The sequence below is a fragment of the Pyrus communis genome, chromosome 14 (assembly GCF_041283825.1).
Source record: "Pyrus communis isolate YQ-2024b chromosome 14, ASM4128382v1, whole genome shotgun sequence".
Lineage (NCBI taxonomy): Eukaryota > Viridiplantae > Streptophyta > Magnoliopsida > Rosales > Rosaceae > Pyrus > Pyrus communis.
The window spans coordinates 10,771,515-10,790,220 of record NC_142578.1 but is presented as its reverse complement, the minus strand read 5'-3'; the positions used below and the strand labels follow the sequence as shown (position 1 = coordinate 10,790,220).

The 18,706-nt window shown below is 37.7% G+C and overlaps 1 protein-coding gene across 1 annotated transcript; it reads right to left on the bottom strand.

Annotated features, from left to right (window-relative positions):
• Nucleotides 1–5,485: 5,485 nt before the first annotated feature.
• On the bottom strand, nt 5,486–18,092 carry LOC148691219 (ribosome-inactivating protein SNAIf-like). The gene is made up of 4 exons (XM_088683948.1): nt 17,966–18,092; nt 10,899–11,046; nt 10,454–10,739; nt 5,486–5,752 (listed from the first exon to the last, which is right to left on the bottom strand). Exons 1-4 carry the CDS (start codon nt 18,090–18,092, stop codon nt 5,486–5,488), a joined length of 828 nt encoding a protein of 275 aa, XP_088540074.1.
• Nucleotides 18,093–18,706: the final 614 nt, after the last annotated feature.

The following is an 18,706-nucleotide window of genomic DNA, read 5'->3' as shown; positions in this document are numbered from 1 at the left end:
TAAGCCTCATCCAAGGAGCAATTTCAGATGACCTTTCCCTTGTATCAAGAATGAGAGAAAATAGCAAAATGAGCCTAGAACATCTTATCAAGAGAGTTCAGATGAGATAAAAATGTTAGAGCTGTGAAACTACAAGCCATTAGGGCTGATTTCGAATATTTAAGAGAATGAATGATGTTGAAACTTTTGATGATTATTTAGTTTGCTTCTTTGAGATAGTGAATAACTTGAAATCATTAGGAGATGATGTGTCTAAGAAAAGAACTGTTCAAAAATTGCTAATGAGTTTGAGTAGGAGATATAAGTCTATAGTCTTTATCATAGAAGAAACCAGAGATCTTGACACAATCAGAATATATGAAGTGTTAGCCTCAGTTAAGGCTTATGACGAGAGAGAAGATTTGCATGATGAGAGAGACAAGTATGCTGGTACTAAGAAAGCATTTAGTAGTCTTAAAGTTGGAAGAAATGGAAATGATGCAAGAAACTTCAAGGGGTCTCAAGAAAAGTCAAACCAGAAATGGGGTTAATACAAAGATGGGAAAAATTGGTCTCAATGAAATAAATGGAACAATGGTAGTGGTAACAATTGGAACAACTTTGGTGGAGGAAATTGGATCAACAAATTTACTTCTTACAACAAGCAACCTAGTGGCAATCATGGAAATGGGAAACCATTATGTTAAGTGTGTCACATATATCACTTTGGTGTATGTAGATACAAGGGGAAGCCCAAGTGTGGTAAGTGCAATCGATTTGGTCATTTAACCAAAGATTGTGATAACAATAAGCAAGTTGAAAATTGTGCAAAAGAAGTAGATGCTGTCACAGGAACAATGTTCTATGCTTGTCATGCAACTTCAATTGTACCAAGCAAATCTGTGTGGTTTGTTGACAGTGCTTGCAGCAATCATATGACTTCTTAAGAAGCTCTACTCATCAATTTTGACAAATCAGTGACCTGCAAAGTGAAAAGGGACACTTGTTGAAACTAGGGGAAAAAGATATATAAATAAAGTGTTGCTAGTTCTAGGTTTAGATGAACATTTGCTGAGTGTAGGCCAGATGATGGAACATGGATACTATGTTCTATTTGGAGGAAATGTTGTTTTGATATGTGATGATGACAGCCTTGACAATGTTGCAGCCAAAGTAATTATGACTGGTAACAAGTGTTTTCCCTTATCATTGAAATTAGTGAACTTGGTGGTAAGAAAAGCATCAATAAAAGAAGATCCATGGATTTGACATAGGTGATTGGGACATTTGAACTTGGAAGCTTGGGGAAGATGCAGCAAACCAATATGGTGCTTAGACTACCTGATTTATCAGAAAAGAAAGAAGTATGTGAAGGATGTGTGTATAGAAAAGGTCGTAGAGAGACATTTAAAAAGGAGAGATCTTGAAAGGCAAGCAATCCACTTGAGCTTGTGCACACAAATGTGTGTGGTTCAATGCAAAATGAGTTCATAGGTGGAAACATATACTTCATCATATTCATTGATGAGTATTTAAGAATGTGCTAGGTATACTTTCTCATAAACAAGTTTGATGTGTTGAATGTTTTCAAAAAGTTCAAAGCATTTGTTGAATTGCAAAATGGATTCAAATTGAAGAAACTAATGAATAACAGAGGTGGAGAGTACACATCATATGAATTTCTGGACTATTGCAGCGATATTGATATGGAGAGGCAATTGAATATTACTTACTCAACTCAGCAAAATGGTGTTGTTGAACTATTGGAGAAATGGCAAGGTCCATGATGGTAGATAAGAAAATCCCTATGAGATTTTGGGTTGAAGTTGTTAGCATTGATGTGTATTTGCAGGATAGGTGTTATACTACTGCAGTAAATGACAAAACACCATTTAAAGCTTTCACAGGAAGAAAACGAGGTATACTAAGAGTATTTGGGAACATCTGCTATAATCACTTTCCATCAAATCTTAGCCAAAAGCTTGATGAGAAAGCAAGTAAGGGAATTTTCATAGGTTATGGTAGCTATGAAGATGGTTACATGGTCTATAATCTTCAATCTCATAAGATTGTTCTTTATGTTGTATTTGATAAGAACAAGTCTTGGAACTGGGGAAACAAGTAGGTTGAAACAATAACCATACCACTCAATCTTGGAAATGGTAATTCTGAAGTTAGTGAATCTGCAGGATCATCTTTTGAAGTTTAAAGTAATCACTCTCTTAGTCTCACTCAATTAAACTTTGATGATGAGCATGTCTTTGTGAATAACAATGGAAACTCAAATTCAGGTTTAACACCAAGCAACATAACTATGAAGCTGAGAAGCTTGGAAGAAATCAATGCTAGGTGTCACATGTGCATAATTGAACCTGAAACCTTTCATGAAGCTGTTGAAGATAAAGCATTGTAGGAAGAAATGAATGTTGAGATGGAAAAAATTGAGAAAATGGAACTTGGGAGCTAGTGGAGAGTCTTGCAGACAAACCAGTCATTAGAGTCAAATGGGTGTTCAAAACGAAGCTAAACTTAGATGAAACTGTCTAGAAACACAAGGCTAAGCTTGTGGCAAAAGGGTATGCACAGAAACCTATTATTGACTATAATGAAACCTTTGTCTCAATGGCAAGGTTAGATACAACTGGAAACTTCATTGCAGTTGCATCACAAAAAGGTTGGAAGCTATTTTAGTTAGATATTAGGTTAGCTTTCTTGAATGGAGTGCTTGAGAAGGAAGTCTACACTGAGCAGCCAGAAGGTTTTGAAGTGAGAAATGCAAGCCATAAGGTTTACAAATTGAAGAAGGCTTTACATGGCCTAAAACAGGCTCCTAGAGCTTGATATAGTGAGATTAATATCTTTCTCACTAGTTGTAACTTCAAAAGAAGCACCAGTGAAGCTACATTGTATACCAGAACTGATAAAGAATGGCAAATGATCATTGTCTTCATCTATGTTGATGATATTGTCTATACAGGTAGTAGTGATATGTTGCTCAGTGACTTCAAAAGAGAAATGATGTAGAGGTATGAAATGATAGATTTAAGACTCCATTATTATTTTTTGGGAATTGAAATACTCTAAACTGATAAGGATGTGTTCATTCATCAAGGCAAGTATGCAAATTCTCTTCTTGTGAAATTTGGACTTGAAGATTGCAAGTCAGTTTCAATTCCTCTACCTACAAGTGAAAAATTGAAGAAAGTTGTTGGGAGTGAATTGGCTGATGAAGGTCTCTTTAGAAGAATTGTTGGCATCCTGTTGTACTTGACATCAACTAGGCAGATATAATCTTTGCTGCCAGCTAATTATCAAGATTCATGCATGGACCCACAACGAAACACATGGGAATAGCCAAAAGATTCCTCAAATACACTTAAGGCGCTCTAAGCTGTGGCATTGAAGTTGCAAAAGACAAAGATGCAGTTCTAATTAGATTTTGTTATTTAGATTGGGTAGGAAGTGAAGATGGCTGTAGAAGCACTTACAGGTATGCATTTAGTTTTGGAAGTGGAGTGTTCTCATGGGCCTTAGTAAAACAAAACACAGTTGCATTATCCATGGTGAAGAAGCAACAGCTCAAGCCATTTAGTTGAGATTTGTTTTAGATGATTTTGGTGAAATGCAAACTGATGCAACTCCACTGTTTTGTGACAACATGTCTACAATATCCATGGTCCATCTTTCATCAAAGAACAAGGCACATAAATAAAAAGTATCACTTTATAAGGGAAGCATTGTAGGAAGGTTCAATTGATGTGAAATATTGTAAGAGTGAAGAACAACTTGCAGATATATTTACAAAAGCCTTGCTCAAAGACAGGTTCAATTACTTGAGAATGAAGCTTGGAGTAAAGCCAGTAAGTAGCTTAAGAGAGGTGGTTGAGAATTAAGATGCATACTAGCTTAAAGCCAACCTGCAGTTGACAATCCTGCAGCTGGAATTCAAGAGAATGTTGACATCGAAGAAATGAAGAACTTACTATTTTTAGTAGTGGCCGTTAGTCTTTAAAATGTAACGTCTAGTTACTTTCGGTTTTTAGTAAGTTTCACAGCTAGTATTCTTATCCTTTGGAATCGTACTATGTCTCTTGATCCATTTCCAAGTGGAAGGATCGTACTCCAATTACCTGAATGGCCGGAGATGAGTCCTTGTTCCCTAATTTGTGGGATCTGAATTTTGACCAAGCTAGGGTATTATAACCTTCTAATAGGTTCTTCGATCTCAATCAAGAAAGATATACAATTTCTCCTCTCTCTCTCTCTCTGCATTCTAATTTTCTGCAATTTTATCAAAGTTCTTGCTTCAAAGTCTTAACCTTTATCTTTGTTATCAACCTAAACTATATGTCTGGTACCATTTCAACATAGGAGGCGATTTGACGATTTAGGTTCGTCAGAACTCAGCGGTAGTTCAAGAATAGCAGCGGGTCAAAATATGGGTCGGTCAGGCAGGTAGTGCAACAACAGCGCAGTGGTGGGGCAACGGAGATTGATTGCAGCGAGTTTGCAGCAACAACAGATGGCGGTGGTTTGGTGTGAGATCGTGGAGACGTGGTTCAGGATTGATCAGCAGCAGTGACGTGCGAGTTTGGATCTGGTTGGGTCATCCAGATCAACGCATGTGGATGGTGATGTGTGTTCATGGCAATGGTTCGAGTGTTGCAGAGGACGATAACATGATGCAGCAAACATATTCAATTTTTTTCCTATTTTTTCAAGCATCAAAGCCCTAACTAAGACAAACTGATACAAAAAACAAACTGTATCAAATCCTAAAGCAAATTAATTCCCGAATGATTTAACTTGCTCTGAAACCAAGTTGAATATCAAAGTTGGGATTAACAAATGGACAAACTAACTATAAACTAATATAATTTTATTAAGTGAACGAAAGATTGCCATGACGACTACATAACTCATGAGACCACGTTGTGACTAACTTGTTAAAATAAACTAATGCAAGTACTACTATATGTAGTGAAAACTAAAGCAATACATTAATCTTTAACGGATAAGAAACTCTAATATCCTTGGTCCACAAGAAAACCATAAATTATAATAAAATAATAACTAATTTTCCAACCATAAGTACACTACTCGAAATCTTGGCATCGCACACCATGTTGCATATATATAGTGAGTGAAATATGATCTCTCTCTTCTGCTCGACCCTTTAATCAATGAAATATTTGTCATACAAGTCTAGAACATCAACAACCTCCAATATATTTGTTATAATGAGCTCCTCATAATGGGAATTATCCGACCATCTTGAAGATTGTAACTAAAAAAACGACGACTGTGCGAATTTTGATGCTCTATTGGTTGAGGACATGTAAATTATTAGTTTAAACTAAAGCAAACAAAAATACTACTATAATTGTCCAAATCATATTGCGCAAATAAAGATAATGCTTAATTGTAAAATATTCATACAGTAAACTCATGCTAGCTATGCTATATATACTGATCGCTTGTGGCTGGAAAACAAGGTAATAATGGATCACTTACTCTGAATCCATAATAAGGTGTTGTGGTTATAGGGTTCCAGGCACAGACCATTATACCCTTCAATGGAAGTCATGGTGGGCTCTACGTCATCTCCCACTTTCCAACCCTGCGTAGCAGCATATACATTGGTTTCTACTGTCAGGGAGGTGCCGTTTTCAGCTCCATGGACCGTCAAGACTAGCCCAGAGTGAGGATTGGTGACGGTTCCGTCAGTAGATAATATTAAGGGTACAAATGTAAATGCAGATGTAAAAGATCTCTTAGATATTGTATAGTTTGTTATAGTTGTTTAGTTTGTTAGAATATGGTGGTTTTGTCTTATTGGTGGAAATACTTGTATATATACAAATTGTAATTTTTATTTCAAGATCAATGAAAAGATTATTTTCCAACATGGTATCAACCGCCTTCTATCTCATGACCTGATCCAAACACGCTTCACCACCTACAAACCCTTTTCTTCTTTCCGATCACAATCATGATCTCTACACCTTCTTCTTCTCCAAACCCTAACTTTGCATATCAATGGTGGCATCTGTCCTTCCTTTGATTCTACAACTCAAGCTCATCAACCTCCTCCGATGACTTCCTCTGTCTGCATCACCTCTTCGGTGACTTCCTCCGTCACGATTCAGAATATTGGATCAATGTTGCCAATCAAGCTCACAACTACCAATTATCTCACCTGGAGTGCTCTGTTTACCCCAATCTTTCATCGATACAATCTCACTGGCATAATTGATGGATCAACACCTCCACCGCCTCAAATGCTACTGGATGATTTCGGCCAACGCACCTCTCTCATCAATCCAGAGTATGTTTTGTGGTATGAGAATGATCAAAACATCCTCGTCTGGATCAATTCCACCATTTATGAAACCCTAATTCCTTATACTGTTGGAGTTAATTCATCTTGCGAACTTTGGACGAAATTGGAATCAAGACTAGCTGCTGCATCTCAATCTCACATTCATGATCTTCGATCTTGTCTGCGTAATATTACTAAAGAAGAATCCATAGCAGCTTAATTTCTCCAACAAATTGAGGAAATCGTAGATGCTTTTGCCAATGTTGGAGCTTCAGTTGAGGATTCTGAGCTCATCTTTGTAACACTTCATGGATTGCCATCTGAGTATGATTCTTTTGTTGATGTTATTCAATTTCGCATCGAATCGACTACAATTGATGAATTACATGGCCTTTTTCTAAACAAAGAAATTCAACTGAACAATCGCAAGAAATCGCCTCCTACTGCTCTTTTTCAGGCGTATAATTCTTCTGTCGGTCTTCTTCCCACGCCACATGTGCCTCCTCAGACATATAATGCTCAGAATACCTCTTCATCTAATTTGTCTCAAGGCCGTTCTCAGAATTACTCTCACTACTATGGCAATTCTTCCAACCCTAGAAATTATCAAGGCATGGGTAATTTCAGAGGCAACTCCCATCGAATAGATATCGCCAGAACAATCAACGTTCTCATCGTGGTGGTCGTTCTTTCTCCAATTTTTTTTGGCAAATGCACTCCTTGTCAAATCTACCACCGATATGATCATGAAGCAATTGAATGTCCACAACGCATGAATCCAAGCTACACTGGTTCATCATCTCATTTTGCTATGGTTACAAATACTGGATCTACATCTTCCGCCTTTACTTGGCTTGTCGATTCTGGAGCTAGCTCACAGATGACCAATAACTACACTAATCTTCAAAATCCTGAGGCGTATCATGGTCCTGAACAGGTCTACATTGGTGATGGCAAAGGTTTGCCTATCTTTCACTCTGGTTCTTCTATCTTAAATACATGTACTCATCATTTTAAGTTAAACAATGTTCTGCATGTACCTGATTTAAAGAAAAATTTGCTTTCTACCAATCAACTTCTTCTTGATAACTGGTGTTCTATGCATCTTTATCCTTTTCACTTCACTGTGAAAGATATTTCTTCGGGGAAGATGTTTTTTAGTGGACCAATTCGTGAAGGATTCTACCCATTTTATGCATCATCTTCTGTTACTGGCAATCACAAAGCTTTTGCTGCTGATACAAAGGTTTCCAGGGATCTTTGGCATCAAAGACTTGGCCATTCCTCCGTCAAAATCGTAAATAAGTTGGTCTCAAAATCCTCTATTTCTCTGTCTAGTACTAGTAATAAAGCTTTTTGCTCAAATTATAATGTACGCAAAAGTTCTAAGGTTCCCTTTGTATTTGTATCTTGTACTACAAGCAAGCCATTAGAGCTTCACAAATGTCAGGGGACCAGCTCCTGTTCCTTCGGTCCATGGCTTTAGATACTATGTGATCTTCGTTGATGACTATACCAAGTACTCTTGGTTTTATTCACTATAGTTTAAATCTGATGTATTCCCTACATTTGTTCAAATCAAAGCTCTCATTAAAAATCAGTTGGCTACCAAAATTATTTCTATACGCTCAAATTCTGGTTATGAATTCTTGAGTTCAAAGTTTTCTCAGTTTTTACTAGCTCATGGTATTACACATCAACTTAGATGTCCTCACACTCCAAAACAAAATGGATGTGCTGAGCATAAACACAGACACCTTGTTAAGACTACCAGAACATTATTGACAGTTTCACAGGTTCCACATCAGTATTGGGTTCATGCTTTCTCTATAACCATTTATCTCATTAACCAAATGCCCACTGCTACCAAACTATCTCCTTAGGAATCATTGTTCTAGAAAGCTTCAGTGTATACTTTTCCCGAAGTGTTTGGTCGTAGCTGTTTTCCCTGGTTAAAACCCTACACTACATCCAAGTTAGAACCAAAGAGTAAACACTATGTTTTCTTGGGGTACAGTTTAAACCACAAAGGGTATAAGTGTCTAGATAGAATCTACATATCCCGGCATGATATTTTTTATGAGAACAATTTTCCTTTTCATAAACCATCTCAATTACCTTCAAACACTTCCAAAATTCTCTCTTCTTCACAATCCCATATTATCCCCTCTACTCTAACATTCACCTCAGTTCATCCTCAGCCACCAACCTCAAATCCAACATCTCATTCTCAGGTCTCATCTCTTATCTCCAATTCAACCCATCCTATGTCAATCTCTCCTTTTATTACCACTGATTCAACCCTTCATATTATACCTCAAAATACCAATAATCATCCAATGCAAACCAAATCATAATCTGGTATCTTCAAGCTTAAAGCCTTCAATGCCATCAAACATCCACTCTCTTCTTATCTCATTGTTGATTATGTTCCATCTACCTATCATCAAGCATCAAAATATCCTCACTGGAGAAAAGCAATGTAAGAAGAGTTCAATGCTCTTCTCAATACTGGTGTTTGGTCCTTGGTTCCTTCTTCTCTATCTCAAAACCTTGTAGGCTGCAAGTGGGTGTTTCGCATCAAAATGAAGCATGATGGTTCCACAGACAAGTACAAGGCTAGGCTTATTGCCAAGGGGTTCCATCAACAAGCAAGGTTAGACTACACTGAAACCTTCAGTCCAGTTGCTAAACCTATAACTATTTGACTTCTTCTCACCTTGGCTGCTTAAGATGATTGGTTTCTTAACCAACTTGATGTGAACAATGCATTTTTACATGGTAACCTCTCAGAATATGTCTTCATGCAACAACCTCCTGGATTTGAGGACTCTACACAACCTAATTCTTTCTGCAGATTACATAAGTCCTTGTATAGACTTAAACAAGCTCCTAGAGCTTGGTATGAAAAGTTGAATGGTGCATCACTCTCTTTGGGCTTTGTGGGTTCCCAATCAGATCATTCAGTATTTGTCAAGAAAGATCCTCAATTGGTATTCATTCTTGTCTATGTTGATGACATTCTTGTCATTGGTCCTTCTCTTCTAGCCTGCAAGCAAGTTATTGATCAATTGAGTGCCCTATTTCCAATCAAAGACCTTGGCTCCTTACACTACTTTCTTGGTATTGAAGTTAAACGGTCTTTCAAGGGCATCTTTATTTCTCAAACAAAATATATTCTAGACCTGTTACATAAGGCTAAAATGGATGGTGTAAAACCATGTGTTACTCCACTTAGCACATCTAAATTGGATCACACTTCTCCATTCTTGGATAATCCTATTGAATATCGATCTCTTGTTAAAGCTCTACAATATCTTACATGGAATCGGCCAGATATCTCATTTGTAGTGAATCTTGTTTGCCAGTATATGCATTGTCCTAGAATATCTCATCTTCAAGCAATCAAGCGAATTCTAGGGTATCTTAAAGGTTCCATTAATTGTGGTCTCTGGTTTTCCAAAAGTTATTCATCACCAAGTATAAATGCCTATTCAGATGCTGATTGGGCAGGTTGTGCTCTTGATAAAAAGTCCACTGGTGGTTTTTGTGTGTTTTTGGGCAACTCAATTATCAGTTGGAGTGCCAAGAAACAATCTATAGTGGCAAGATCCTCCACAGAGGCTGAGTATAGGTCATTGGCTAACACTACTGCAGAACTAACATGGATCTGCAAAATTCTTGTTGACATTGGTTTTAAATTGCATTGTAATCCAAAGTTGTGGTGTGATAATATCTCAGCTATTTCTCTGGCCAAGAATCCCATTTTTCATGCTCGGACTAAGCATGTTGAAATAGACCACCACTATATTCGTGAAAAAAGTTTTAGCATAAGAGATTTCTCTGTATTTTGTTTGTTCTCATGATCAAGTGGCTGATATTTGTACTAAAGCTCTGCCTAAGTCCCGATTTCTATTTCTGAGCGACAAACTTGCTCTTCAACAACCCCGAATTAGTTTGAGGGGTGATATTGAGGGTACAAATGTAAGTGCAGATGTAAAATATATCTCTTACATATTGTATAGTTTGTTATAGTTGTTTAATTTGTTAGAATATGGTGGTTTTGTCTTATTGGTGGAAATACTTGTATATATACATATTGTAATTTTTATTTCAAGATCAATGAAAAGATTATTTTCCAATAGATAATACCCACTTCGTGGCTTTGGAGTTGGCTTTATCATAGTCATATTTCATGACATACTTTCCAGGTTTATCACTCGAGATGGTCATGCATTTGCCGTTTGCTCGGATTGTCCCATCTATTTGGAACGTCCACTGCTTATTGAGTTCTAGTCCGCATGACCACAATTGGGTGACACTCTCATCTACATAGTCATTTGCATCCACACACAAACCTGATGGACCACTGATGGGTGTTATGCTATTTAGTATCGTGCACATTTGGTTTTCATATTCAACATTTGCTCCACTATACCTAGTAGGAGTATTGCAAGTGTTGCATTGGTAGTGTAGTAATTTCACACTGAGGATGATGTTTGACATAGTGCCATATACCAAGACGGAGTTGTTTCATTGGCCTCGAAGCTCAATGATCCGATTGAAGACTCCGTTGAGTGACCTTTAGATCTCGAACGAGAGAGGCGACCAATTATCCTCCAAGCTCAGCATTTCTGGGTCTGGGAGAAAATCCTTCTCCGACATGCAACTACGAACACGTTGCTCAGTGAATTTGAACCTAGCTACTTCAGAAACCATTTGCATAATCACAAGTAGTGATTCGGCTTTACGCAAGTCAACATACAAATATGCAATTGCATAATTCAAAGGGACACGTCCTAAATGGATTTCTTCCTTAGATTTACCTGCTGTGTTCTCAACCTCGAAATAATTGCCAGTGAAGGGAAGCAAATAACCCGTTGTTTATGGGAATAATAAAGTATTCAACGCTACAATCAGAGCATCCTTGAAAAAGTAGGATTTTCCTTGGTTAGTGGAACTATAAGAGCAAGCCCAGCGTTGGCTGGTGCTCGGGGGACTGTGGAGAGAACAAGGGCCCGAGGGCCGGTGGGAGGGCTTCAGCGTGGGCTAGCCCAACCGAAGGTGGAGGCCCAAGCTCCGGGCCCGTGGGGAATTGCCAGCCCGAGAGCCTGAGGGCCATGTGACGTCAGCGCTGATGTCAGCCTGGCGTCAAGCAATATTAAATTTTTTTTGTGTCAGGCGCGTGCACCCCACTCGCGCGTGGGGGCGCGTCGCTGACACAAAATCAAAAAAAAAAAAAAAACTTTGTCAGTTACTGTTGGGAAGCCACGTGGCTTCCCACGGTCCGTTAGATCTCAACGGTTATTTAATTTGGACCATTCGATCTCAACGGTCAAAAAAAATAAAAAAGTCTTATTTAATATCAACCGTTGATCTCAGAATTACCGGTGGATATTAAAATGCTTTATAAATAAAAAAATAAAAGAAAAAATAGTTTTAAAATTAAGAAAAGTTACCGTTGTGACACGTGGCACAATCTGGAGTGTTGGAATTCAAATTTTTTTATATCCAACGGCAGAGATTAATTAATTGAATAAAAATTTAAAAAAAATTGTAAAAAATTCAAAAAAATTCAAAACAAAATCTGAAAAATCTGAAAAAAAAATTGTAAAAAAAATTGTTTTTACTTTTCTATAAATACCTTCTCATTATCATCTACCTTACACAACAATTTCATATTTTCTCAACTACTTTCAATCACATTCCTTTCTTTGTCTCAAAGTTTGAATCCATTTTTTTTCAACAAAATGACCACTGGTGCAGGTACGAATTTGTCGCTTATTGAAGATGTTGCGTTGTGTACTAGCTGGGTTGAAGTTACTCATAGTTCGCTTACGGGTAATGAGATGCAGTTGCGAGAAATGTGGAGTCTTATTCATACCAATTTTCTTGAGAAAATTGGTGGGAAAAGAACCAAAGAATCGATGTCCACTCGTTGGAAATTACTTAGCCAATCGTTTAGTACTTGGAGAGATGCCTTGGCACAAGCTAGTAGTAATATTCGAAGTGGGGAAAATTACTCGGATCAGGTAACAATATATTATTTATTTGTTACCTACATAGTTTATTATTTATTGTTTGTATTATTTATTTGTTACCAACTTACATTATAATTATGTTGTTTGTATTATTTATTTGTTACCTACATAATTTATTATTTATTGTTTGTATTATTTATTTGTTACTTTGTATTATTTATTTGTTACCTACATAATTTATTATTTATTGTTTGTATTATTTATTTGTTACTTATTTTCATTGTGTAGGAACTTTAAGCACAAGCTTGGTACGCTGCCAAAACCAAAAGCAAAAATAAATCATTCAACCGATGGGAATGTTGGAATATTGTCAAAGATTGTCCTAAATTTAGAGTTGTGTCAGTCGGTCCAGAAGTGCACATGAACAACACCCCTCTACACTTTACACCCGATCATGTCTTGCATGTTGATGAAGATGATGTAGAAGAAGTGCCCGAAATGCCCCTCCCTGATCAAGCGTCGGGTTCGACCCGTTATCCAATTAGGCCTCAAGGTAAGAAGGCTTCAAAGAGAAAAGGGAGTGCTTCCAAGAACGATTATGCAAAGTTCATGGAAGAACTTACTCGTCAAGGTGAATTGACTTTGGCAAGGGAACTGGCGAAATATGAGGGTGATAAGGCTAGAGATGACGCAAAAGCTGCAGCTATTGAGAGAGAATTTCAGGCTAATGAGAGAGAAAGAGAGCTACTTAGGCAAGAAAGGGAACATGTTAGAGAAGAAAGACGGGCTCAACAAGATCGTGAGATTATGAACACGCCTTTAGAAGGGAAGTCTCCAAATTCCAAATTTTTTTGGAAGTCAGAGAAAACGGACGTGGTGCAAAGGAGGCGTGCAAGAGAAGCGATAGCAAGCCAAGGTGGTCCTAGCACCACAAGAGAAGATCATCCTAGCACCACAAATTGGTTAAGTGATGATGAATAGAGTACTTTTTGTAATCGGAGCCCATAATTTTCCAATCACTTTGGATTGTAATTTATTATTTATTGTTTGTATTATTTATGTTGTTTCCAATTTATTGAATATTTATTCAAATTAATTTGGTAAGTTATTTATACTAAGAGAATATTTATTGAAATGACAAAAACACACCAAATAAAATTACATAAGCATACGGAATAATTAAAAACTCACCAACAAAATTACATAAACATACCAAATAATAAAACACACCAAATAAAATAACATAAACATACCAAATTCAAAAAAACACACAAAATGAACTTAATTATCTTCAGCTTGTTTCAATGCCCACTGGTGCTCTATCAAGTCAAGTTGTCGGGCATTGTGCATGTCTGGCATTTGAAATGCAGTATATCGTTGAATGAGCCTTTCATTGTAATGTCCATCCCTTTGTAATGGCTCATGTTGCACGGGCTCATCGGTGGCGTCATGAGCACAATATATACGTGTTCTTGAATTGTTCATCGTGTCTGGCTCATATTCATCAACGGCTTCATAATCGTACTCATCTTCCACAATCATGTTGTGAAGAATGATGCACGTCATCATGATGGATCGAAGCGACTCTACATCAAACAATCTGGCAGCACCTTTGACGATCGCCCAGCGAGCTTGGAGGATACCAAAACAACGCTCCACATCCTTCCTGCACCCCTCTTCACAGCTTGCAAAGTGTTTTTCCTTTGCACTCCGCGAACGTGGCACTGTTTTGACAAATGTTGACCATCGTGGGTAAATGCCGTCAGCTAGGTAGTATGGCCCGTCGTACATACGTCCGTTGACATCATACGTCACTTTTGGTGCCTTTCCTTGCAGGACATCGTTGAACACTGGGGATTGGGCAAGGACGTTGATGTCATTTTGAGCTCCCGGGACCCCGAAAAAGGCATGCCAAATCCATGTATCAAAAGATGCCACCGCCTCCAGAATGATACTTTTTGCTTATTTTCTGTCCCCGTAAACGCCTTGCCATGCACTTAGACAGTTTTTCCACGTCCAGTGCATACAATCAATGCTTCCAATCATCCCAGGAAAGCCACGCATCTCCACCTTCTTCAACAGCCGTTCCAAGTCCATGTTTGTAGGTTTGCGGAGGTACTCAGCGGTGTAGATAGATTCGATTGCTCTGCAAAACCTCATCAGGGACTCAAGAATGGTTAATTTCCCCATCCTCGTTATCTCATCCACTTGGTCTGCAGATGCTCCATATGCAAGCATCCGCAAGGCAGCAGTAATTTTTTGCTCAAGCAGTAAACCCATAGCACCAAAATCATCTTTCTTTTGCACGAAGTAAGAATCATGGTTGCAAACAGCAATCATGATTTTGTTGAACAAATGTCGTTCCATTCTAAAACGACGTCTAAAGTACGTATCAGGGAATGCACTATTAGGAACAAAATAATAATCCAAGAGTTCCATACCTCGTCGTTACCTGCTTCTATCAAGGTTTCCAGAACGGTTGGACCTGCAGATCTGAGCCATACCTTGGACGACTCAACGTGAATGTGAGGTTCTGCCCATTCTTACTTCGTCATCTCTCCTTTGACGCTCCTCATCCTCTTCCCTCTCATTTCTTGCACCCTGGTGATTGAACATTGCTTCTGATTCGTTAAACAATCCTTCCTCTTCCTGATTGAATTCCCACATCATCCTTGAGGAGGAAGAAGAAGACATTGTAAGAAAGAAACAGAAACTATGAATAATGATACAGATTTTTGTGAATAAGGAAGCAGAAACTATGAATAATGATAGAGATCTTGAGAAAATTGGTGTGAGATTTGTGATGATGGATGGTGGATTATATAGAGGATTTAGAAAGGATTAGGTTGTACATAATGCCACGTGGCATGCCGTCATTCGTTACAAATCTGATGGAAATCTATCCTCAAAGATTGTGAACAGATTATGACACGTGGCATGCCGTCATTCGTTAAAAATCTGATGGAAATCTATCCTCAAAGATTGTGAACAGATTATGACACGTGGCGCGACGTAATTGGTTAATAATCTTATCAGAAATCCATCATCAATAATTGTATTTTCAGATAATGACACGTGGCATAACGAGTACGATTAAAAAATTTATCCGAAATCCATCCCCAATAATTGTCTTTTCGGATTTTATGACAAGTGGCGTAACGACAATGATTAAAAATCTTATCCGAAATTACAAATAAAATTATTTTGTATTATTTAATAATACTTCGGATAATGACACGTGGCGCAACGAGAACGATTAAAAATCTTATCCGATATTACAATTAAAATTATTTTGTATTATTTTATAAATAAAAAAAATACTAATATTTTATTGCCTATTGCCAGGGCTATTGAAGTGTAACGGTGGAGATGCAAATTCTATTGCCAGGGCTATTTACTGTTCATTAAGGGCAGTTACTGTTCATTAGGTGGATTGAATAGTGCATTGCCTGGGGGGAGGGCTCCAACGCTGGAGTTGCTCTAAGCCACTACATTCACACTCAATGTTGAGTTTTAAGTATTTGTTTGTATTATGATTCATAAGGAAACAACCACACAAGGATACAATATATATTAATCTATAAATGGATTTATGCAACCTACACACCATGCTAGGCTCATTGTATTGAGGATGTCCCAGTGGTAGCTTCATGTAGACCTCCTCTTCAAGGTCGCCATGTGAGAATGCATTCTTCACATCCATTTGGTATAAAGACCATCATTTATTCACAGCAACAAACAATAACACCCTCACAGTGTTCTTCTTGGCAACTGGAGCAAATGTTTCCTTGTAGTCTACGACATATGTTTGAGTGAATCCTCTAGCCACCAACCTAGCTTTGTGTCTTTCAATCGATCCATCTGAGTGGAATTTGATCTTGTAGATCCACTTACTACCAACTGCCCTTTTTTTTGGTGCAAGTCTAACTACACTATAGGTGTTGTGATTGGTGAGAGCACGAAGTTCTTACTCTATGACATTTCTCCACACTTCTTGACAGCTTGCTTCTTAAAAGGTTTAAGGCTCACAGTGACTGGTGATGGTGTTCAAATAGGCAGCATAAGATTGAGAAACTTTCTAGTATGACATGAAACCATTGATTGGATGCCTAGTTGAATAAATCACATAATCTTGAAGCCTTGAAGGAGGGTGCCTAGCATGCACTAGATTTTTTTTGCCTTGAACCTGTTGTGTTTCTTCTATCAAGATTTCTAGCTCTTCGTGAGGAGATTTTTCATTGTACATCTGTTGGTCAGGATTTTGATCACTAACTTGAATTTCATCAGCTAAAGTAGGATCATTAAAAGGCTGTATCTCGAAAGACAGTTTCTCAGCCTTGGTAAGGGAAAAAACTCAAAACATGACTCCCTCTGTGATTGATCATCAGACAACTTGTTGTAAAAATGAGTTAGTTTCATCAAGTCGTACATCACTTGAAACTATAACTCTCTTTAACTTGGGACTATAGCACTTCTAACCTTTTTGAGTAAATGAGTAACCAAGAAACATGCATTTGTTAGCCCTAGGGTCCAATTTACCCCTATGCTGAGATTGAATATGAACATAGCAAGTGCACCCAAAGACTTTAAGGTGTGACAGATTAACATCTCTTCCTTTTAACACTTTCATTGGAGATTTGAACTCTAAGACTCGACTTGGTAATCTGTTTATGATATATGTACCTGTCATGACCCCTTGGGACCAAAATCTTTTTGGTACTTTCATGTGCAACATTAGAGCTCTTGTTTTTTCAAGTAGATCACGATTCTTTCTCTCGGCTATGCCGTTTTGTTGTGGAGTACCAACACAACTGGTTTGATGCAAAATTCCATTACTGCTTAAATATTGTTTCATAATGTGTGACATGAATTCCGAGCCATTATCAGATCTCAAGGTTTGGATTTGGGAATTAAAGTGATTTTCGACAAGATTATGAAAGTCTATGAGTGCTTCAACAACTTCACCTTTGGATTTCAAAAGGTATAACCAATTAACTCTTGAGAAATCATTTATGAAAGTTACAAAATACTTATACCCATCAATAGATTCAAAAAATGGCCCCCATACATCTGGATGTACAAGTTCAAAAACTTGCTTGGTCTTATTTGAGGATGAACCAAAAGGTAACCTAGTGGATTTACAAAAGTGACAAGTATCACACTGGATCACTTCTTTACACAGATTTGGAAACAATCTTGACAAAATGGACTTGGATGGATGAGCAAGTCTTTGATGCCACAGGTTTTGGTCTTGACTTAGGTTAGACTTGACTTGAAATCCCTTGAGAAATGAGGTCTCCTTAGACAGGTAATAGAGACCATCTAAGAAAAAACCTTCACCAATCTTCTTCTTGGTGCTGAAAGATGACAATGTAATGGGAGAAAGTAACTAAACGGTTTAAGGTATGTGTGATTTTTCCAACTAAGAGAAGTTGAAAAGGAAATGAAGGAACATATAAGGCTTTAGACTTTATATTGTCAGACACTAGACATATTTATCCTATAGCTAACACTTTAGCTCCCTTCCCATTAGCAATTGAAACAAGTGAAGGTGTAGGAAGTTTTTTAAAATCATGGAGCTTGTAAAATTGGTTTGTCATGTGATCTAAGGCACTATAATCTATGACCCACAAATCATGCAATTGATTTATATTTAAAGCAGTTTTGAAAGCTGTCGATATACCTTGAATGTTGTCCAGAGTGAGCTTTTTCGAGTCAGCTAGAAAACCTGCAAACTTTCCCAGCAAAGCAATTGAGTTGCCATTTCCAAAGGTAACAGCTTCATCATTCCCAAAGACTTCCTTCTTCATTTGAAAGTACACATCGATCTCATTTATGAGTGTGGTAAGATTAGAGGTAAAATTCAAAAGATCCTTTGAGCTTGTAGTTGACAGGGATGATGCATGATTAGCTTTAGAAACTGAGGCTTCTTCTGAATAAACCTTTCATTTTTCATGAACTCTGGTTTAAGCTCATGGTGAAGAATCCAGCAATGATCCATCACGTGTCCAGTGGCATCACAATGTTTGCATTTGAGATGAGGATTTCTTCCCTTGTACTTCTTATCACTAGAGAAGTATTTCTTATCACTGGAAAAGTAAGCCCTAGCTTTTGAGGTAGTCGTCGTGGTACCAGTGATAGGAGCATATTTAGGCGACTTAAATGGCTTGTTCTCGTACATTTACGTTATGTTTCTTTAGTTATTTTAGTACTTTAAGCTATTTTCGTGTGTTTGTAGGTCCAAAGGGCTAAAGGAGCAAAAAGATGCATTTTGGAGACTTTTGGAGCACTTTTGGGCTAAGGACGGATAGCTTATGCTTGAAGCCAAAGTGTTGGACGAAATTGAAGACCTAATTGGAGCCAAAGTGTTGGAACCTTGTTCTCTTTAGTTTTAGGACATTTAAACCTTTCCTAATCCCAATCA